Source organism: Amblyraja radiata, chromosome 20 (genome assembly GCF_010909765.2).
Source record: "Amblyraja radiata isolate CabotCenter1 chromosome 20, sAmbRad1.1.pri, whole genome shotgun sequence".
Taxonomy (NCBI): Eukaryota; Metazoa; Chordata; class Chondrichthyes; order Rajiformes; family Rajidae; genus Amblyraja; species Amblyraja radiata.
In genome coordinates, this window is record NC_045975.1 from 5,672,984 (window position 1) to 5,696,371 (window position 23,388).

A 23,388-nucleotide genomic window follows, 5' to 3' on the forward strand; every position below is an offset into this window, starting at 1 on the left:
ATCTAATAGACAATAGTTAGGCCATTCGAGCACTTTATTATTCATTACCGATTGGGTGCAAATGGGTACAAAAATAGGTTAGTCTCAGTTAGAGGAACAAGAAGCTGACAGGACAAAGAGGAAAACAAGAATACTGGGTGCGTCTCAATACTGTTTGTTATTGGAACCTTGGATGCTGTCTGAGCGGAGTTTGCATGTTCTCCCTGTGACCACGTGGGTTTCCTCCAGGAGCTCCGGTTTCCTCCCACACCACAAGACGTATGCGTTTGCAGGTTAATTGGCCTCTGTAAATTGCCCCTATTTAAACAATAGACAATAGACAATAGGTGCAGGAGTAGGCCATTCGGCCCTTTGACCCAGCACCGCCAATCAATGTGATCATGGCTGATCATCCACAATCAGTACCCTGTTCCTGCCTTCTCCCCATATCCCTTGACTCCACTATCTTTAAGAGATCCATCTAACTCTCTCCTGAAAGCATCCAGAGAATTGGTATCCACTGCCTTCTGAGGCAGAGAATTCAACAGACTCACAACTCTATGTGAAGTGGATAGATAACATTGTAGGAAGTGGATGAGAAAGTGGGATAGATAACATAGAACTGGTGTGAGTGGATGATCGATGGTCGGGACGGACTCGGTGGGCCGAAGGGTCTGTTTCCATGCTTAAAATCTCCAAACCTAAACTAAACTATTGCAAAAGTTGACTGCACACAAATGAATGCAGGACTAGTCCAGGCTTGTGGATCTATTTGTCCTTGGCTCTGTTCCAATTTGCCATTGGGCATAATGATGTAGAGGCTCGATGAGTAATCACTTATTCATACATGCAATGGTTGAGTGAGTGAGGGGTTGGGGGGGTAGTTGGGATAATTCTTGCAGATGGAGGAAGACCCCCCCCCCCCCCCCCCACTCCATGGTTCACAAAAATAGTAAGCCAGAAACATGAAACTACTTTGCGGGCAGAGCACCAAGGCAAATTCCTTGTATGTGAATACTTGATCAAATAAACGTATTAATTCATTCAATCATTCACTTGGGGCGGCACGGTGGCGCAGCGTTTGAGTGGCTGCCTTACAGCGCCAGAGACCCGAGTTCGATCCTGACGACGGGTGCTGTCTGTATGGAGTTTGTACGTTCTTCCCGTGACCACCGGGCGCTCCGGTTTCCTCCCACACTCCAAAGACGCCCAGGTTTGTCGGGTGCTTGGCTGGCTTGGTAGAAATGTAAAATTGTCCTAGGCGTGTGTCGGATAGTGTTAGTGTGCGGGGATCGCTGATGGGTGTGGGCCGGTGGGCCTGTTTCCACGCTGTATCTCTAAACCTAAAGGGATGCACAGGGCATGTCCCACTTGGCGATTTTTTCGGCGACTGTCGGCATCATTGACTGACGTATCAGGTGACCGGAAAATATGCGGCGTGACGCGGCGTGATGACGTATTGAAGCGCGCCATTTTTTAAAATGTGGCGCGACATTTTATTTGTCACCGCTGGATTTTGAAATGTTCAAAATCTTTTGGTGACACTGAAATGACGCTGGCAGTCGCTGAAAAAATCGCCAAGCGGGACAGGCCCTTTATGCTGAGGCTTTATAAGACAGTCAGGCCGCATTTGGAGTATTGTGAGCAGTTTTGTGCCCCATATCTGAGGTTAATTGGCTTCTGTAAATTGTAAATTGTCCCTAGTGTGTGTACGATAGTGGTGGTGTGCGGGTGATCACTGGTGGGCGCGGTCCCGGTGGGTTGAAGGACCTGTTTCCACGCTGTATCTCTAAAGTAAAGTCAAATTTGCATTACAGAAAGGAGATTAGGTGAGGTTGCTTTGGAGAGATTGCAGAACAGGTTCATCAGGGCGTGTCCTGGATTAGAGATATTTTAGCTCGAAGGACAGTTGGAAAAACTTGGATCGTTTTTGCTGTAAATGGGGGTGGGGGGATGGAGGGACATGAGAGAAGTATATAAAATTATGAGAGTCATGCAGAGAATGGATAGAGACTGTCTACACTTCACACTGCCTCCGCGAGGCCACCAACATAATCAAGGACCAGCCTCACTCCGACCACTCCCTCTTTACAAGAGGGCTAGAATACAAAAATGGGGATGTAACGGTGAGGCTCCATAAGGCGTTGGTCAGGCCAGATTTGGAATATTGTGAGCAATTTTGGGCCCTATATCTGAGGAAGGATGTGCTGGCCCCCAGAGAGGGTCCACAGGAGGTTTACGAGAATGATCCCAGGAATGAGCGGGTTAACATTTGATGAGCGTTTGATGGCACTGGGCCTGTACTCGCTGGAGTTTAGAAGAATGAGGGACGACCTCATTGAAACGTACCGAATTGTCTTCTTCCTGCGTAGGGCGCGCACAGCCTAAAGTTGCAGGTCAACTTGTTCGATTTGATCTATTGGTTTGTGCACCTCGGGTTGATTGCATTAGTCGAAACAGGGCGGACCACGTGTAGGTTGCAATCTCCCACCCCGTACAGAATAGTGAAAAGCTTGGATAGAGTGGATGTGGAGAGGATGTTTCCACTGGTGGGAGAGTCTAGGACTAGAGGTCATAGCCTCAGAATTAAAGGACGTTCCTTTGGGAAGGAGATGAGAAGGAATTTATTTCATCAGTGGGAGGTGAATCTGTGGAATTCTTTGCCACAAATGGCTGTGGAGGCCATGTCAATGTATATTTTAAAAGCAGAGATAGCTAGATTCTTGATTAGTACGGGTGTCAGGGTTATGGGGAGAAGGCAGGAGAATGGGGTTAGGAGTGAGAGATAGATCAGCCATGATTGAATGGCAGAATAGACTTGATGGGCCGAATGGCCTAATTCTGCACCTTTTACTTATGACCTTATGACTTAATGGAAACAGGCCCATTGGCCCACCGAATCTGTGCCGACCAGCGATCCTCACACATTAAAAGCCCTGTCCCCCGGTGCGAGTTAATTCCAAGAGCTCTCCCGAGTTTGCCCTGATTCGAACTCGGAGATTTACGGTAATGGCCACTCGTCGGTACTCGGGGCTCTCGTGGACATTTTTCATCATGTTGAAAAATCTTCACGAGTCTTCCCGTGCTTACCTGCCGTTAGCGTGTCTTCCCGAGTACCTGCCGTTAGCATTACGAGCCGCTAAGAGACGTCCCCGAGCTCCGACGTACCCGCTACGTACATTCTCCGTGCTTACCACGAGTTTTGATTTTTGAAAAACTCGGTAGAGCTCTTGGAATAGAAATATAGAAACATAGAAAATAGGTGCAGAAGGAGGCCATTCGGCCCTTCGAGCCTGCACCGCCATTCAATATGATCATGGCTGATCATCCAACTCAGTATCCCGTACCTGCCTTCTCTCCATACCCGCTGATCCCCTTAGCCACAAGGGCCACATCTAACTCCCTCTTAAATATAGCCAATGAACTGGCCTCAACTACCCTCTGTGACAGAGAGTTCCAGAGATTCACCACTCTCTGTGTGAAAAAAGTTTTTCTCATCTCGGTTTTAAAGGATTTCCCCCTTATCCTTAAGCTGTGACCCCTTGTCCTGGACTTCCCCAACATCGGGAACAATCTTCCTGCATCTAGCCTGTCCAACCCCTTAAGAATTTTGTAAGTTTCTATAAGATCCCCCCTCAATCTCCTAAATTCTAGAGAGAATAAACCAAGTCTATCCAGTCTTTCTTCATATGAAAGTCCTGACATCCCAGGAATCAGTCTGGTGAACCTTCTCTGCACTCCCTCTATGGCAATAATGTCCTTCCTCAGATTTGTAGACCAAAACTGTACGCAACACTCCAGGTGTGGTCTCACCAAGACCCTGTACAACTGCAGTAGAACCTCCCTGCTCCTATACTCAAATCCTTTTGCTATGAAAGCTAACATACCATTCGCTTTGTACACAAAATTGCTGGAGAAACTCAGCGGGTACAGCAGCATCTATGGAGCGAAGGAAATAGGCGACGTTTCGGGCCAAAACCCTTCTTCAGACTGATGGGGGGTGGGGGGGGGGGAGAAGGAAGGAAAAAGGGAGGAGGAGGAGCCCGAGGGCGGGGAGATGGGAGGAGACAGCTCGAGGGTTAAGGAAGGGGAGGAGACAGCAAGGGCTAGCAAAATTGGGAGAATTCAACGTTCATGCCATCCGGACGCAAGCAACCCAGGTGGAATATGAGGTGCTGTTCCTCCAATTTCCGGTGTTGCTCACTCTGGCAATGGAGGAGATTCATTACCATTCGCTTTCTTCACTGCATTCGCTACCACAATCCCATTCGCTTTCTTCACTGCCTGCTGCACCTGCATGCCTACTTTGTACTTGTACCGTGGGACAGGGATATTACTCTACCCTAAACACATTAGGGACTATTTTACATTTATACCAAAGCAATTAACTTACAAACGTGTATGTCTTTAGAGTGTGGGAGGAAACCTAAGATCTCAGAGAAACCACACGCTGGTCACGGGGAGAACGTACAAACTCTGTAGTCAGGATTAGAAAAATCAATATTGGGTGTAAGTTTGCCTGAGGAGCCCAGGACTGATTTCTCCTTACCATCCCTCTAGAATGATGGAATATATCTCAAAACCCGAGTTTCTGGCACTCAGGCAGTAGCTCTACCTCTCTACCACCCTTGTGTTTTTTTAAATAGCCAAAAATGTGACCGAAGAGATAAGTTCGACTGAAATCACTTCAGTTCTCTGCTTCTTCCCTTCGCTGCTGTCAGAACCTCCATCGTTGCACATGTGGACTCGGCAACTCTCTTCCATAGGTTTTCCATCCTAGTTGATAAGTCATAGGAGCAGAATGAGGCCATTTGGCCCATCAAATCTACTCCGCCATTGAATCATAAGTGATGCACCTGTCCCTCTCTGACCCATTCTCCTGCCTTCTCCCTGTAACTCTTGACGCCCCAACTAATCAAGAACCTATCAATCTCTGCTTTTAAAAAAAAATGTCTTGGTCTCCGCAGCCATCTGTGGTAATAGATTCTACTAAAGAAATCCCCCCTCATCTCCATTCTAAAGTTTTGTCCTTTTATTCTTAGGCTGTGTCCTCTGGAAACAGACTGGAAACATCCTCTCTCTTGGCTTTTCATTATTCGGTGGGTTTCCATGAGATCCACCCTTATTCTTCTAAATGCTTAATTTGCCTATCAGTGACAAATTAATTTAAGTACCTTATAACTAAATATAATTGATTAAAAAAAAATCATATTACCCGAGATTCCTTGCAGTCATTCTAATGTAATCTTATGAATGTGTGGGTGGATTCCCTATCTTAAGTAACTTCCCCCCTAGTCTAGTTTCAGTAAAAACACTGAATCAAGCACTTGAAACAACTAAATTTTATTTTACCAAAAGTGCGTCACAGATCACACACTGTACCTATCCCACCGTGGGTTCGATCCCTGCGTCTATCTGTTCAAGCCCTCTAGACCTCGCGTGGACAGAGGCACTCCAGAAGGGTACGTGGTCCTGAGCGCTCTTCCAGAAGATCGACCCTGAGCCGCGTGACCAGGGACTTTTATATGCCCCGTGAACTCGAGGGGCCGACCCACACGGGGGTTGTCTCTTAATCACCCAATTACAAATATCGATTAACCCCATACATAACAGGCATTTCCCTAACCCAATGATACAACAGTTCAATACATTGTATTCACAACGGACTTCGAGATGAAGTCAACTTGGAAACATTTACCCTGGTTAACAGAACTCTCAGAAAAAGCTCAACACCCCATCCAATCAACACTTGGCAAAGTCAATCCTGCAACATTATTTACAAGCTATTTACAAGGTATATGTCTGGTTTGCAGCCATCCAATCTATGCATTTAGTACCAGATTGACAGGGTTTGCAAGGCTTCCCATTCTTTGCTTGCAAATAGTATTTAAGTTCCAGACTCCCTGGCACCTTGCGCAGCCTATCCCAGCTCTGCGGAGAGCAATTCCAATTTGACCAAATCTCCCAGCAAACCCTGAAACTGAACCCCATTTTGAAGTCCTGACTTGTCCAATTTAGCCGGGATTAACGTAGACATCTAATTTATTTTTAAGGCAGAGGTAGATAGATTCTTGATTAGTACGGGTGTCAGGGGTTGTGGGAAGAAGGCAGGAGAATGTGGTTAGGAGGGAGAGATAGATCAGCCATGAATGAATGGGGGAGTAGACTTGATGGGCCGAATGGCCTAATTATGGTCCTATCACTTATGAACACCGTTGTCAAAATTCTGTAGAGACACTTTCTGATCCCATAATGTCTGTCAGTTAATTAAAACTTAGCCACTAAGTGCACCTCCTCCCTTTTAACGCTGTCAGCTAAGTGAGTTAGAATAGGAAAGGAATGCATGACTCACAATGAAACCCTACTATTTACAATCCAGTAAAAACAAGCTCTAGGTAATGAGATGAGGTGACCAAAATATGTAGTGCAGATGGAGTCAATGGAAGGGAGGTTGGATTGTGTGATGGTCTGGGCTGCGTTTGTAAGTTAGGCCTGGAGTTTAGGTTTTTGACACTTGCTTCCGTTGTCTGCCCTTGTAATCTTGTTGACATGGTTGTGTTGAGATATAGTGTGTGTGTGAAGGGAAGTCGGAGATTCTACAGACATTTGATAAGAATAATCCTGATATGTAGGGTTGTTAACTTTCTCACTCCCAAATAAGGGACAAAAAGTCAAAATAAGGGACAAACTCCCGACGGCAATTCATTGACCGACTCGGCCGTGGCTGGGTGAATGATGAGTTGGCCCGGGTGCTGGACTGCACACAAAGCCCAGCCGGCGGGCCAGCTCGACAAAGTGCGGTGCCCCATCCAACTCGTGAACCGATGATGGGAAGGAGGGGTGGTGGTGTCGGCGGTAAGCGAAGGTCCGACAGCTGGCCGGGCTGCTGACCGACGGGGTCACGGGCGAGGCTGCTGCACTCCATGGGCTGCACTACGTCGGGATGGGTGAGGTGGGACCGGATGGGGCGCTCCGACCCAACAGTTCCCTCGACCCGAGTAGTCGCAGTCAAATATAGGACTAGGGCGGTCCCGTACAAGGCAAACCGGATGTCCCGGCTAATACGGGACAGTTGGTAACCCTACTGGTATGTGATGCAAGGAGGTGTGATGTTGGTGTGATGTTGGCAACCAAGGTACAAGCATTGGGATTAGGAGCAAGATATTCCCTCCCAACTGCGAGGACAGAGAAAAGACTAAATCTGATCTATCATAAATCTAAAAAATAAGAAGTCATCTCAACCAGTTTAGTTTGGTTTGGTTTAGAGATACAGCGCGGAAACAGGCCCTTCAGCCCACCCAATCCGCACCGACCAGCGACCCCCACACATTATCTATCCCACACACACAATTTTACATTTATACCCAAGCTAATTAACCTACAAACCTGTACGTCTTTGGAGTGTGGGAGGATCTTGGGGAAAACCCACACGGGTGACGGGGAGAACGATAAAACTCCGTGCGGACGGCGCCCGTAGTCGGGATCGAACCCAGGCCTCTGGCGCTGCAAGGGCTGTAAGGCAGCGACTCTACCACTGCGCCATCCGCTGACAACCTGAAGATAAAGGGACAAGCATAGGGATTAGGAGGAAGACACTTCCTACCCATCCACGTGTGAGGGCAGAGAAAGGACAAAATCTGATAGATGTTTCTATGCGTTTGTTAAAATAGAAAGGCTCCTCTACCAGTTGCATGATACGCTTGAGAATCATCTAGCAACTTAGTTAAGTTAATCATGCACATTAACTACACTGAATGGAAACTGATCGAGAAACGGCTTTTTCGTTTCATCTGTGTATGCAAGTACTCAGTTAAAATGATATTAAATAAATACTGAATACTGGATGCTGAATACGGAACTTGAGAAAGACTGACTTGCCTTGTTCTGTTCCCTGCCCAGTCCTCACATCGCCATGTCGATTGATGGGGTGGAGATATTTACTAATTCTTCAGCGAGCCACCATGTCCTTCGTAAAAGCTATTTGAGGGCCGACCTCATAAAGACGGCCACGTCAAAGGTAAATATGTGGGGAATGAGGTGTTTTCAAATATCAATGGGTTTGCGGGAAGGTCGCAAGAATTGCTGACAGAAATGCTTTAAAAAAAAAAAGAATAGAATGGAATATTATATTGTCACAGGTGACCAGTCACAGTGAAATTACTTGCCCAAAATAGTCACCCATAAAGACAATAGACCATAGACAATAGGTGCAGGAGTAGGCCATTCGGCCCTTCGAGCCAGCACCGCCATTCAATGTGATCATGGCTGATCATCCCCAATCAGTACCCCGTTCCTGCCTTCTCCCCATATCCCCTGACTCCGCTATCTTTAAGAGCCCTATCTAGCTCTCTCTTGAAAGCATCCAGAGAACCCGCCTCCACCGCCCTCTGGGGCAGAGAATTCCACAGACTCACCACTCCCTGTGAGAAAAAGTGATTCCTCGTCTCCGTTCTAAATGGCTTACCCCTTATTCTTAAACTGTGGCCCCTGGTTCTGGACTCCCCCAACATCGGGAACATGTTTCCTGCCTCTAGCGTGTCCAAAGCTTTAACAGTCTTATATGCTTCAATGAGATACCCTCTCATCCTTCTAAACTCCAGAGTGTACAAGCCCTGCTGCCCCATTCTCTTAGCATATGACAGTCCCGCCATCCCGGGAATTAACCTTGAAACCTACGCTGCACTCCCTCAATAGCAAGAATGTCCTTCCTCAAATTAGGGGGACCAAAACTGCACACAATACTCCAGGTGTGTTCTCACTAGGGCTCTGTACAAAGGGTGCTTACAAAGTTACAAATACATCCCCCCCCTCCCACACCGCACCAGTTCCCCCTTTGTTCTCCCTTCCCCCCTCCCCCCAACCCCCTCCCCTGACGGTGGTCCCCCCCGCGCCGGGTCCTCCGTTGTCCATTGTTCAAATGACCTGTAAGGCAGCCTCACAGCGCCAGTGACCCGGGTTCAATCCTGACTACGGGTGCTGTCTGTGCGGAGTTTGTACGTTCTCTCCGTGACCTGCGCGGGTTTTCTCCGGGTGCTCCAGTTTCCCCCCACACTCCAAAGATTGTATAGGTTTGTCGGCTAATTGGCTTAGGTAAAATTGTAAATTATCCCTAGTGTGTGTAGGATAGTGCAGGTACAGGCAGCATCTCCCGGAGCGGAGACTGCGGGACCCGGAGCTGGGGAAGCGGCCCGGAGCGGAGACTGCAGGACCCGGAGCTGGGGCAGCGGCCCGGAGCGGAGACTGCGGGACCCGGAGCTGGGGCAGCGGCCCGGAGCGGAGACTGCGGGACCCGGAGCTGGGGCAGCGGCCCGGAGCGGAGACTGCGGGACCCGGAGCTGGGGAAGCGGCCCGGAGCGGAGACTGCGGGACCCGGAGCTGGGGCAGCGGCCCGGAGCGGAGACTGCGGGACCCGGAGCTGGGGCGGCTGCCCGGAGCTGATGCTGTGGCGGGCCGTCTCGGAGCGGAGACGGCGTTCCGGCTTTCGGCGGCGGCGACATCACCACGGAGGTCCGCTGGACTAGGGAGCGGCATCTCCGGCCTGGATCGATCGCCTCAGCGCAGAGGGAGAACAAAGAGGGAAGAGACGGAGACTAAGACTTTGCCTCCATCACAGTGAGGATGTGCTTGGTGAACTCACTGTGGTGGATGTTTAATTTGTGTTTATTGTATGTTCTGTTTTTATTGGTTCTGTGTATGACTGCAGGCAACATAATTTCGTTCAGACCGAAAGGTCTGAATGACAATAAAGGAATCTAATTCTAATTCTAATCTCTGCGGAGAAGAAACGGGTGACGTTTCGGGTCGAGACCCTTCAGACTGATGTTGTGCTGTATTGTAAGGTGCCCAAGCGACCCAGGACTGATGTCTCTCTTCCGTCCCTCCAGAATGGTGGAATCTATCTCTTTGCTAACCAGAAGGGCTGTGATGGTGACCGTCTGTATTACGATGGCTGTGCCATGATTGCTGTAAATGGACATATTGTGGCCCAAGGGTCGCAGTTTTCCCTGGACGACGTGGTAAGAACATCAGTAATCAGTGACTTCTGAGACCGACTATTGTCGTGATTCAACTGCAAAACACTTCCACATTCTCTAAACGATAAAAAAATACAAGGTGGCTCTCTGCAGAATTGAAAGTTGATTGGGATTCATCCATCTCCAGAAATCGAGTCATACATCGTGGAAACTTGCCCACACCGACCCAACTTGCCCACCCCGACCCAACTTGCCCACCCCGACCCAACTTGCCCACCCCGACCCAACTTGCCCACACCGACCCAACTTGCCCACACCGACCCAACTTGCCCACACCGACCCAACTTGCCCACACCGACCCAACTTGCCCCACACCGACCCAACTTGCCCACACCGACCCAACTTGCCCACACCGACCCAACTTGCCCACACCGACCCAACTTGCCCACACCGACCCAACTTGCCCACACCGACCCAACTTGCCCACACCGACCCAACTTGCCCACACCGACCCAACTTGCCCACCCCGACCCAACTTGCCCACACCGACCCAACTTGCCCACACCGACCAACATGCCCCATCTACACCAGTCCCACCTGCCTGCGTTTGGCCCGTATCCCTCTAAACCTGTCCTATCCATATATACCTGCCTAATTGCTTCTTAAACATTGTAATAGTCCCTGCCTCTGGGAAGTGGGCAGGAGCTATTGACCTGCAGGGGAAGATAGACGCTCCCGCCCCCACGATTATGATAATGAACTCAGCAACAAGTTTCATAGCCAAAGTCATTCAGTGTGGAAACAGGCCCTTCAGCCCAACTTGCCCATGCCGACCAACATGCTCCATCTACGCTAGTCCCACCTGCCTACATTTGGCCCCTACCCCCTCTAAACCTATCCTATCCAGTTGTCCAAATGCTTTCTAAATGTTGTGATAGTACCTGCCTCGACTACCTCCTCCGGCAGCTCGTTCCATATACCTGCCCCTCAGGATCCTGTTAAATCTCCCCCTCACTTTAAACCTATGTCCTCTGGTTTTCGATTCCCCTACTCTGGGTAAAAGACTCTGTGCATTTACCCTATTTATTCCTCTCATGATCCCATGCACGTCGATAAGTATAAGGTAGACATAAATGCTGGCGAAACTCAGCGGGTGAGGCAGCATCTATGGAGCGAAGGAATAGGCGACGTTTCGGGTCGAGACCCTTCTACAGACATAAGTGTATACATCTTTTCCTTCTTCCTTCAGGAAGTCCTGACCACCACTCAAGATTTGGAGGATGTAAGAGCCTATCGCTCAGACAAGACCAGTGGAAAAATAACGGTTTGTACATGTCTTTTCCTCTCTATTTACATTTAGGAGACTTCTCCCAGCTGCAATACACATTGCAGACCAAACATAGAATTTCACTGTACCTTGGTACATGTGACAATAAAGTATCTTTGAATCAAATATTGAAGTCTAACGTTACCCTTGTGGGAGTTTAACCTCAGTCTGCTTTGCTCCAGCCTTCACTGTCAGCGCGTATTGCTATTGAGTGAGTGCAGCGCAGGTTCACCAGGTTAATTCCCGGGATGGCGGGACTGTCATATGCTGAGAGAATGGAGCGGCTGGGCTTGTACACTCTGGAGTTTAGAAGGATGAGATTGTTAAGGGCTTGGACACGCTAGAGGCAGGAAACATGTTCCCGATGTTGAGGGAGTCCAGAACAAGGGGCCACAGTTTGAGAATAAGGAGTAACCCATTTATAACGGAGACGAGGAAACACTTTTTCTCACAGAGAGTGGTGAATCTGTGGAATTCTCTGCCTCAGAGGGCGATGGAGGCAGGTTCTCTGGATGCTTTCAAGAGAGAGCTAGATAGGGCTCTTAAAAATAGCGGAGTCAGGGGATATGGGGAGAAGGCAGGAACGGGGTACTGATTGGGGATGATCAGCCATGATCACATTGAATGGTGGTGCTGGCTCGAAGGGCCAAATGGCCTACTCCTGCACCTATTGTCTATTGTCTATTGTATTTACAAGTCCCAGAATTAAACCTGATGAATGACATCCCACACAGGCAAATGAAGTTTACCCTCGTGTCCGTGTCAACTTTACACTGTCCTTGGCTGACGATGTCTACATGCCCTCCGTCCAACCCATTCAGATCCGATTCCATACTCCCGAGGAAGAAATCAGGTACGTTGGAACCTTTGAATCGTGACCTTGCACGGGCGACGTTCTAACCGATGTTGATTTGCACGGTGGTGGCACAGTAGCGCAGCGGTAGAGTTGCTGCCAGAGATGCGGGTCCGATCCTGACTGGAGGTGCAGCCCACCGAGTCCGCGCCGACCAGCAAGCCCGACCAGCTCACTGGCACTATCCTACACACACTTTTGGGCAATTTAGAAATTTTAACGAAGCTAATTTGCCAACGGACCTGCATGTCTTTGGAGTGTGGGAGGAAACCTGAGCACCTGGAGAAAACCCACTCAGGTCACGGGGAGAACGTACAAACTCCGTACATACAAGCAGCTGTAATCAGGATGGAACACGGGTCTCTCGTGTTGTAAGTAGGCATGTTGCAAAGCCTACCTGAAGCGTCGCTGAAAATCTGTCGCTGCGGGTGTGCGCGATGTTGGCGCCGTTTAGAGGGGGGCGGGTTTAAAACGCGATTTTCTCTAGGCTGTTCAAATCGAAGATCTTCAGCCTAGTTAATTATTAACGAAAAATCGCTGGAAGACCCCGTCGCAAAAGCTATTATTAGTTTTAAAGGCCTCGTATAATAGTTATAGTAGTTTAAAAATCAATCTCTAAACCCACGACCACCGGCAGCTGTCAGGGTCTCAAGAGCAAACAATTGAAGGTAGGCTGCTTATTTTTACATTAAAAAGGGCTTCTTAAGATCCCTTTATACAAAGTTTAATATTGCGAGTAGCTCATTTTGGGCCCATTATATCTCGCAGTATTTTTCTGGGCATTTGAGGGCACAAATCTACCACAATGTGAACGTTCTAAACCAGCGCGTTCACAGGATCCCACTAGAAAGCTGATTTAAAATGGACTTTAATTTACAGCAATTGAACACTAAATTCCTTCCATTTGGCCTATAAATTAATGTAAATGAGATTTTAAAATCATGTTTTATTGTGAATTATTTATGAATATTATTTGGACACTTAGGCTATTTAAAAATGTTAATCATTTATTAAGAAATGGATAGATGTTTAGATCTAGTAATTGAAGTTTGAAATTAGCTACACTTGGGTAACTAACTAATTATATGCTTTAATTTCAGGACATCCAAGTAAGATTATTTTATATTTGTTTCAGAATGGTTCAATCTACGATAACTGAAAATTTCATTCAGTTCTCTTAATTTTTAAGAAGGTTATGGGCTTTTGACTGCCCACGATCACAGCTTTTTTGTTATGTCCATAGAAAATCAATAGGGAACAAGATGCTAATTTCCGAGTATGAAAATGGCCATAACTTTTTAAATACTTGAGATATGAAAGTGAATTAGGTGTCAAATTAAACTTCTTTTTATGCTTTATCTGATGGGATAAATTACAGACTTGATTTTTAAAATCTCAAAATTTTGTAACATTGCTATTGTAAGGCGACAACTCTGCCGCTGCGCCACCGTGCCATCTATTTGTTCTTTTATGTCCAATGTATCTCAATTGAATCGCACAATTGTGTTGTTCATTATCTCTTATTCATGTTTCATGCAGCCTTGGACCGGCGTGCTGGCTCTGGGACTACCTCCGGCGAAGTTCACAGGTATGTCAACGTGAGGATATCCCAGTGTGTGTAGGATTGCCTTAAATGTACGGGGATCGCTGGTCGGCGCAGACTCAGTGGTCCGAAGGGCATGTTTCTGCGCTGTATCTCTGAAGCTAAAACTAAAGTTAGGGAAGGCGTAGCATAAAATGATATTGATTATAATGTTGTACTGCGACAAGTCAGAATGTAGTAGCCGCCGTCAGGATGGAACCCGGGTCTCTGGCGCTGTAAGGCAGCAACTCTACCGCTGCGCCACCGTGCCGTTTAACATAGGTTCGAATGTCGCCCATGTGAGACCACAATTTGCAGGCTTGAACAGAGGCATTTTCACCAGGTAGAGAAAAATGCTGGAGAAACTCAGCGGGTGAGGCAGCATCTATGGAGCGAAGGAAATAGGTGCGGCAGAGGTTCACCTGCACCTCCTCCAATCTCATCTATTGCATCCGCTGCTCTAGGTGTCAGCTGCTCTACATGGGTGAGACCAAGCATAGGCTTGGCGATCGCTTCGCCCAACACCTCCGCTCGGTTCGCAATAACCAACCTGATCTCCCGGTGGCTCAGCACTTCAACTCCCCCTCCCATTCGGAATCCGACCTTTCTGTCCTGGGCCTCCTCCATGGCCAAGTAAGGACCACAGTAAATTGGAGGAGCAGCACCTTATATTTCGCTTGGGCAGTTTGCACCCCAGCGGTATGAACATTGACTTCTCCAACTTCAGGTAGTCCCTACTTTCTCCTCCCCTTCTCAGCTCTCCCTCAGCCCACTGGCTCCACCACTTCCCTTCTTCTTCCCGCCCCCCCCCCCCCCCCCTCACCTCAGTTTGAAGAAGGGTCTTGACCCAAAACGTTGCCCATTTCCTTCGCTCCATAGATGCTGCCTCACCCGCTGAGTTTCTCCAGCATCTTTGTCTCCAGCGCCTTTACCACCTCAGACAATTGAGGAAATTCAGAGTGTCTCCGAGGATCCTCCAGTGCTTCTACGCAGCGGCGGTGGAAAGCATCTTGTCCGGGAACATTACCATCTGGTTTGGGAATTGCTCTGCCAAGGACAAGAAGGCTCTGCAGAGAGTAGTGCGTTCGGCCGAACGCACTATGGGAACTTCACTTGCCCCCCTGCAGGAACTATACATCAGGAGGTGCAACTCCAGAGCCAACAATATCATGAGACCCCTTCCACCCCTGCAACGGACTGTTCCAGCTGCTACGGTCAGGCAAACGCCTCCGTTGCCATGCGGTGAGAACGGAGAGGTTGAGAAGGAGTTTCTTCCCAGAGGCCATTCGGACTGTAAACGCCAATCTCACCAGGGACTAACTCTACTGAACGTTTTTCCTTCCATTATTTATTATGTAAAAGAATATGTGTGTTTATGATTGTGTTTATAGTTTGTTTGGTTGTTTGTCTTTTGCACAAAAGTTCGCGAGCATTGCCACTTTCATTTCACTGCACATCTCGTATGTGTATGTGACAAATAAACTTGACTTGACTTGACTTGATTTTCCAGCATCTGCAGTTCCTTCTGAAACTCTTAGGCGTTTTCACCAGAGTAGGTTTAACTGTGTGATACTGGACAATGAACTAAGCTGACTAATTAGACTTTAGACTCTAGACATTATAGTGCGGAAACAGGCCCTTCGGCCCACCGAGTCTGTGCCGACCAGCGATCACCCCGCACACTAATACTATCCTGCGTGCTCGGGACAATGTTACAATTTTACCAAAGCCAATTCACCTACCACCCTGTATGTCATTGTAGTGTGGGAGGAAACCAGAGATCCTGGAGAAAACCCACGCAGGTCACGGGGAGAACGTACAAACTCTGCGCCCGTGGTCGGGATCGAACCTGGGTCCCTGGTGCTGTGAGGCAGTCTCTGTGGTGCGATGCGATGCTAATATTTGGTGCTACAGCGCCTCCTTGTGTAAGCGGTGTTTCACTGCACCATCAAATTCTCAAACGTCAATTCTCAAATTCTCAACATTTATTGCCATCATGCCTCTCTACCAGTTGAAAATCAAAAATGTTGCAGCTCCTGGAAATTGAAAATAAAAACAGATTGTGCTGGGAACGACTCAGATGGGCAGCACAGTGGCGCAGCGGTAGAGTTACTGCCTCGTGTTGCTAGAGACTCGGGTTCGATCTTGACTACCGGTGCTGTCTGCACGGAGTTTGTACGCTCTCCCCGTGACCAGCGTAGGTTTTCTCCAAGATCTTCGGTTCCTTCCCACGCTCCAAAGACGTACAGGTTTGTAGGTGAATTGGTATGAATGTAAAATTGTCCTTAGTGTGTTGGTGTGCGGGGATCGCTGGTCGGTGTGGACCCGGTGGTCCAAACGGCTTGTATCCACTCTGTATCTCTAAACTGAACTAAAAAAAGACTCCTCAAGATCACTGGCGATTATAGTTTCACGTCTCGGTACCTTTTTCCTTTGCGAACATAATGATAGGTGGCACAGTGGCGCAGCTGGTAGAGTCGCTGCCTCATAGCACCAGAGACCCAGGTTCGATCCTGATCTCGGGGGTTTAGTGTAGTTCACTATTGTCACGTGTGCTGGGGTCCAGTGAAAAGCTTTCTTGTTGCGTGCTATCCAGACAGCGAAAAGACTACACTTCCTCATCCACTCGCCAAATTTCACTGTACCAGTTGGTACATGTGACAATAAATGTCTCTTGTCTTGTCTCTTGCCAATGAAGCCGTAAAAAGTTACAGGATGAAGGGAATAACATTTAGTGCAAGATAAAGTCCGATTAAAGATAGTCCGAGGGTCTCCAATGAGGTAGATGGTAGGTCAGGGCCACTCTCTGGCTGGTGATAGGATGGTTTAGTTGCCTGATACTGTTGGGAAGAAACTATTGGTGCTGTCTGTGTAGAGTTTGCACGTGCCTCCCTGTGGCCGCGTGGGTTTCCTCCGGGTGCTCCTGTTTCCTCCCACATCCCAAAGATGTGCAGACTTGAAGGTCACATTTTTACCAAAGCCAATTCACCTACAAACCTGTATGTCATTGGAGTGTGGGAGGAAACCAGAGATCCTGGAGAAAACCCATGCAGGTCACGGGGAGAAACGTACAAACTCTGTACCAAGGACCAAGGTTAATTGGTCCTCTGCAAAATTGCCCGCTAATGTGTGGCGAGTGGATGAGAAAGTGAAAAACCGTAGAACGTGTGTGAACGGGCGATCGATGGTCGGCATGGACTCGGTCAGCAGCAGGGCCATTTCATGCTGCATCTCTACACTAAAAGACTAATCCTGCATCAGAACGGGGTTTGACCCAAAATGTTGACCAAAATCCTTTCCGTTCACAAATGCTGTTTGACTCGCTGGGTTCCTCCGGCACACTGATTTGTAGGTTAATTGGTCTGGTATAATTGTAAATTCTCCCTCTGTGTCGAATAGTGTTGGCGTTAGCGTGTGGGGGTCGCTGGTTAGTGGGCAGGCTGAAGGGCTTGTTTCTGCGCTGGATTTCTAACCTAAATTAAAGTACACCTAAACTGAACTAAACTGCACATGCTGGTTTACAAAAACAAAGACACACAAAGTGTTGGATTAACTCAGTGGGTCAGGCAGCATCTCCGGAGAAAAGGTGCTCCTTGCTTGTTGCTTGTGCCTCTTCATCCTTTTTTACTCTGTGTCCACAGGCGGGCTTTTTTCTCCCTCTCAGTGGGGGGATAGATAGCTCAGCCACTGCCTGCCTGGTCTATTCCATGTGTCGCCAAGTGTGTTTTGCTGTATCTAACGGAAGTAAGTAACTTTGGGGATCCATTTCTTTCCATTTAACCTCCTCGTTGCTCCATCCCTCCCTCTCTCCCCCTCCCCCCCTCTTCCTCTCTCTCTCCCTCCCTCCCTCTCTCTCTCCCTCTCTCTCTCTCTCTCCCTCTCTCTCTCCCTCCCTCCCCCTCGCTCTCTCCCTCTCCCTCTCCCCCCCTCCCCCCCTCTCACCCCCCCTCCCTCCCCCCCTCTCACCCCCCCTATCTCGCCCCCTCACTTCCCCCCTCTCTCTCTCCCCTCCCCCCCTCTCTGCCCCCCTCTCTCCCCCCTCTCTCCCCCCCTCTCTCCCCCCCTCTCTCCCCCCCTCTCTCTCCCCCTCACCCTCCCTCTCCCCCTCCCCCCCTCTCCCTCTCTCTCCCCCTCTCTCTCCCCCTCTCCCTCTCTCCCTCTCCCTCTCTCCCTCTCCCTCTCCCTCTCTCCCTCTCCCTCTCTCCATCTCCCTCTCTCCCTCTCTCCCCCTCTCCCTCTCACCCCCTCTCTCCCTCCCCCTCTCTCCCTCCCCTCCCTCTCAAAAACAGTTGAACAATTTTCTGCAGAATACTATTGTTGAAGACAGATAGTTGACGATCGTTAACTGTGCATTTGCTCTGAAACGTTCTGTTACATCCGATCAGATGAGCAGGTGCTGGCGGATGCGCGGAGGATGGTGAGTGACCATGGTTACGTTCCCAAGGACCCTCGGGACTTCTGCCGACGTGTCTTTACCACTTGCTACATGGCCAGTGAGAACTCATCCCAGGATACTTGCAGACGGGCCAAAGAGCTGGCTGAGCAAATCGGCAGGTGAGTGGATGCACATAATGTGCGGGATTGGGCCATTCATTAGCCACGGGGGCTGAACCTTGTGACTGTACAGCATCGCAAACAAATGACCCCTTGTCTTTGAGACTACAATTGCTGAGTTCAGCTTGCTCGAAGCACAAGACACTGCAGATGATGGAATCTTGAGAGGAAGAAAACAAAGTGCTGGAAGAACTCAGTAGGTCAGGCAGCATCTGCGGAGGAAAACGGATATAAGATGTTTTGGGTCGGAACCCTTCTTCAGACTGGGGTGAAATGTGAAGATCAGGTGAACGAGGAACTGCATGAATCGATTTACAAAAAAAGACACGGAGTGCTGGAGTGACTCGGAGGACCAGGCAGCATCTCTGGAGATTGGAGTCTGAAGAAAGGCTTTGTCCCGAAACTTCACCTGTCCTTTCCACCAGAGACGCTGCCTGTCCTGCTGTGTAGGTGGGGTGAAAGGAGAATCAGGGTGCTGTTTAGTGTAGAGATACAGTGTAGAAATAGGCCCTTCGGCCCATCGAGTCAACACCGACCGACAATCACTCATTCCTAGTTCTATGTTATCCCAATTTCACATTCGGCACACCAGGGGCAATTTACCGAAGCCAAATAACCTACAAACCTGCACGTCTTTGCAGCGTGGAAGGAAACCGGAGCACCCGGAGAAAACCCACGCGGTCACAGAGAAGAACGTGCAAACTCCGCACGGACAGCACCCGCAGTCAGGATCGAACCTGGGTCCCTGGTGTTGTAAGGCAGGAACTCCACCGCTGCGCCACCGTGCCGCCCTGCTGGGCACCTGAGAGAGAATTGGATGTAGAGTAAAACATTGGATTCATCTGATTACTCTGAGCTGGCGTGGACTCAATGGGCTGAATAACCACCTTCTCCGTGCAAGGAAATATAAAATATATTGAAATAAAACTCGGGCACGCTTCACCAACAGCTCAGTGAGTGGTGATGAAAATCCATTCACTGCAAAAGCAAGAGGCGTCCCTTTTTGTTGTAAAATATCATCGCACATTATGTTGCATTTAATGTCAGTATTCTCTCTTTTCGTTCTTCCAGCCATCACATCAACCTCAACATTGACTCTGCGGTGAAAGCACTGATCACGATTTTCAATCTGGTCACCGGCAAATCGCCGCAGTTTACGGTGCACGGAGGCTGCACCAGGGAGAACCTCGCGCTCCAGAATCTGCAGGTACTAAGGGGCCAATTGATTCTCTGCCCGTGGCGCGCGTGATAGATGACCATGGGGGCTTAATACCCACCAGTTTGTGGTTGAGGCAGTGCAGCGTAGGTTCACGAGATTGATCCCTGGGATGGTGGGACTGTCATATGAGGAAAGATTGAAAAGACTGGAGTTTAGAAGGACGAGGGGGGGAACCTTATAGTAACATATAAAATAATAAAAGGACTGGACAAGCTAGATGCAGGAAAAATGTTCCCAATGTTGGGCGAGTCCAGAACCAGGGGCCACAGTCTTAGAATAAAGGGGAGGCCGTTTGGGACTGAGGTAAGAAAAAACGTTTTCACCCAGAGAGTTGTGAATTTATGGAATTCCCTGCCACAGAGGGCAGTGGAGGCCAAATCACTGGATGGATTTAAGAGAGAGTTAGATAGAGCTCTAGGGGCCAGTGGAATCAAGGGATATGGGGAGAAGACAGGCACGGGTTATTGATTGACGATCAGCCATGATCACAATGAATGGCGGTGCTGGCTCGAAGGGCCAAATGGCCTCCTCCTGCACCTATTTTCTATGTTTCTATGAAAAAGTATATTTCCTGTGATGAAAAGATGAAAAATCTACTTGATATACAATAATGAGTATGAATGGTATGAGAGTCTTTTAATAATTAACTTTAAGCTGGAATGGAAAGGGTGCAGAGAAGATGGTCACAGTTTAAGGATAAGAGGGAAATCATTTAGGACCGAGATGAGAAAAACATTTTTCACACAGAGAGTGGTGAATCTGTGGAATTCTCTTCCACAGAAGGTAGTTGAGGCCAGTTCATTGGCTATATTTAAGAGGGAGTTAGATGTGGACCTTGTGGCTAAAGGGAGGGGGTATGGAGAGAAGGCAGGTACAGGATACTGAGTTGGATGATCAGCCATGGTCATATTGAATGGCGGTGCAGGCTCGAAGGGCCGAATGGCCTACTCCTGCACCTATTTTCTATGTTTCTATGTTTCTAAGATAGTTGCCAGGAGCTGTGGGGAGAGGTTGAGCAGGCCAGGGATTTGTTTAAAGTGGAGTTTTTCCATTTAATGCTGATTACCTGCCTTAGTGTAAGATTTGAATATACAGGCAAATCAGGAATGCAAAACTATGCTATTGGATGCAATTCAATGGCCTGAGCTGCAGGGAAGGGCTGGGCATGCTAAAGCCTCTGTCCCATTTAGGAGCCTCTGGTGACCTTGCCCGCCACCCAAAGTTTCCATGAGGTCTCCGGAGGTTTTGGTCACTCTCCCTAATGGTCGAAAGTGGTTTCCACGTGGTCGAGGCTTCATCTAGGTTGCTGCTATTTTTTCATCATGATTAAAACCGGCCTCAAATAAAAATAGGTTGCCGTCCTAAAAATCGATCATTTTTTAGTGGCAGGTCTAGTCGAAGCCCGTTTTCTTCATTGTCGAGGAGGGTTTTCAACATGTGCGAGGGAGGTGGTAGGAGGTTACAGGTCACCTCGACCTTGATTTTTTTTGGATGGTGAGCAAGGTCACCAGAGGTTGCTGTTTAGTCTCCTAAGTGGGACAGGGGCTTAAGACTTTATAACTTGTAGTGCAGGAGAAAGAGGGGGTGCGAATTCTCTGTCTCGGAGGGCAGCGGAGCCAGTTCTCTGGACACTTTCAAGAGAGACCTAGATAGGGCTCTTAAAGATAGCGGAGTCAGGGGATATGGGGAGAAAGCAGGAACGGGGTACTGATTGGGGATGATCAGCCATGATCATATTGAATGGTGATGCTGGCTCAAAGGGCCGAATGGCCTACTCCTGCACCTATTGTCTATTGTTTATTGAGGTGTATCATTGTGGTGTATAAGATCATGCGACTGGGCTTGTATACTCTGGAAATTACAAGGATGAGAGGGATTCTCATTGAAAACATATAAGATTATTAAGGAATTAATAACTGCAGCTTTTTGTGTCTATCTTCGGTTTAAACCAGCATCTGCAGTTCCTTCCTACAAACAGCACCCCCTTCCCTCCCCCTCACCCTCTCTTCCTTGTGCCCCACCTGGACACACACCAATTCCCCCCCCACCCCCCACCTATATTCCTTCCTCTGGCTTCACAACTCGCACCTCTTCAATCCTCATCTCACATTTTTAGTCTTTTCATTCGGACCTTTGCCCAACCGTCTGCCCATTAAACCACCTACCCCCCTCATCCATATCCACCTATCACTCGCCAGTCTTTGTCTTGCTTATCCTCTCTTCCAGGGTGTGTCCCTCCCCTACCCCACCACCATCATCATCAGTCTGAAGAAGGGTGGCGTTTTCCGATCTGAAACGTCACTTTCCCCAAGTTCTCCAGAGATGCTGCCTGGCCCGCTGAGTTACTCGAGTTGGTTTGTGGCCTTTATGGAGGTGTCGAGGGTTGTGGGGATAAGGCAGGAGAATGGGGTTGAGAGAGAAAGATAGATCAGCTGTGATTACATGACAGAGTAGACTCATAGAAACATAGAAACATAGAAAATAGGTGCAGGAGGAGGCCATTCGGCCCTTCGAGTCAGCACTGCCATTCATTGTGATCATGGCTGATCATCCCCAATCAATAACCCGTGCCTGCCTTCTCCCCATATCCCTTGACTCCACTAGCCCCTAGAGCTCTATCTAACTCTCTCTTAAATCCATCCAGTGATTTTGCCTCCACTGCCCTCTGTGGCAGGGAATTCCACAAATTCACAACTCTCTGGGTGAAAAAGTTTTTTCTCACCCCAGTCTTAAATGGCCTCCCCTTTATTCTAAGATGGACCAAATGGCCTAATTCTGCTGCTATGACTTGTGAACTAATTGTAAACCAGCATCTGCAGTTCCTTGTGTCTATAGAATAATCCTTTCCTGGTTTTTCTTGTGCGTTAAAGGCGAGAATCCGGATGGTGCTGGCTTACCTCTTCGCTCAGTTGAGTTTATGGACTTCTGGAAAACCTGGAGGGTTGTTGGTTCTTGGATCAGCCAATGTGGACGAGAGGTGAGATGAAAACAGACGGAAATTCTCCGCAGATCAGGCAGCTTCTGTGGTGGAAGAAACCGAGTATTTAGACTCTACAGATAGGGCGCAGAAACAAGCCCTTCGGCCCATCGGGTCGGTGCCGACCCGCGATCACCCCGTACGCTAGCACTACCCTACACAAACCAGGGACAATTTAAGGTAGATAAAATTGCTGGCGAAACTCGGCGGGTGCGGCAACATCTATGAAGCGAAGGAAATATTTCATATTTATTTCGCTCCATAGGTGCTGCCTCACCCGCCGAGTTTCTCCAGCAATTTTGTCTACCTTCGATTTTCCAGCATCTGCAGGTCCTTCTTGACCAGGGACAATTTACAATTTTTACCGAAGCCAATTAACCTACGAATCTGTACGCCTTTGGAGTGTGGGAGGAAACCAGAGCACCCGGAGAAAACCAACGCAGATCACGGGGAGAACGTACAAATTCCATACAGGCAGCACCCGTAGTCAGGATCGAACCCGGGTCTCTGGCGCTGTAAAGAAGCAAGTCTACTGCTGTGCCGTCCGAGAGCAATATATATCTTGTGGGCGGGCATGATGTACCTGGCACTCCAGTCCCTGTGGTGGGTCTGGAGAAGCAACGACATTATCAGTGTGGTCAGTGATGGGACTGGATAAGCAGTGGTGTTAACTTTGAAATTAACCAAAGCAGAGACACGGAACTGTGAGTGCAAACATGAGGAGCCTTTGAACAGTTGAAATAAAATACCAGGTATCCTTGTGGAGATGTGCAGGAAGGAACTGCAGATACTGGTTTACACTGAAGATAGGCACAAAATGCTGGAGTAACTCAGCGGGTCAGGCAGCATCTCTGCAGAAAAGGAATAGTTGACGTTGCGGGTCGAGAGCCTTCTTCACTGATAGTGTGAGTCTCATCTGAAGA

At 48.5% G+C, this 23,388-nt stretch overlaps 1 protein-coding gene across 2 annotated transcripts in view; it reads left to right on the forward strand.

The window, feature by feature from the left end:
* nadsyn1 (NAD synthetase 1) overlaps positions 1 to 23,388 on the forward strand; it is a 64,120-nt gene that overhangs the window by 33,635 nt on the left and 7,097 nt on the right. For both annotated transcript variants that reach the window (XM_033038700.1, XM_033038701.1), the window contains exons 8-16: positions 7,879 to 7,996; positions 9,864 to 9,995; positions 11,203 to 11,277; positions 12,015 to 12,133; positions 13,673 to 13,721; positions 17,357 to 17,459; positions 18,101 to 18,269; positions 19,341 to 19,476; positions 22,359 to 22,465. In XM_033038700.1, coding sequence (XP_032894591.1) covers positions 7,879 to 7,996; positions 9,864 to 9,995; positions 11,203 to 11,277; positions 12,015 to 12,133; positions 13,673 to 13,721; positions 17,357 to 17,459; positions 18,101 to 18,269; positions 19,341 to 19,476; positions 22,359 to 22,465 — 1,008 coding nt within the window. The remainder of the gene's footprint in view (positions 1 to 7,878; positions 7,997 to 9,863; positions 9,996 to 11,202; positions 11,278 to 12,014; positions 12,134 to 13,672; positions 13,722 to 17,356; positions 17,460 to 18,100; positions 18,270 to 19,340; positions 19,477 to 22,358; positions 22,466 to 23,388) is intronic.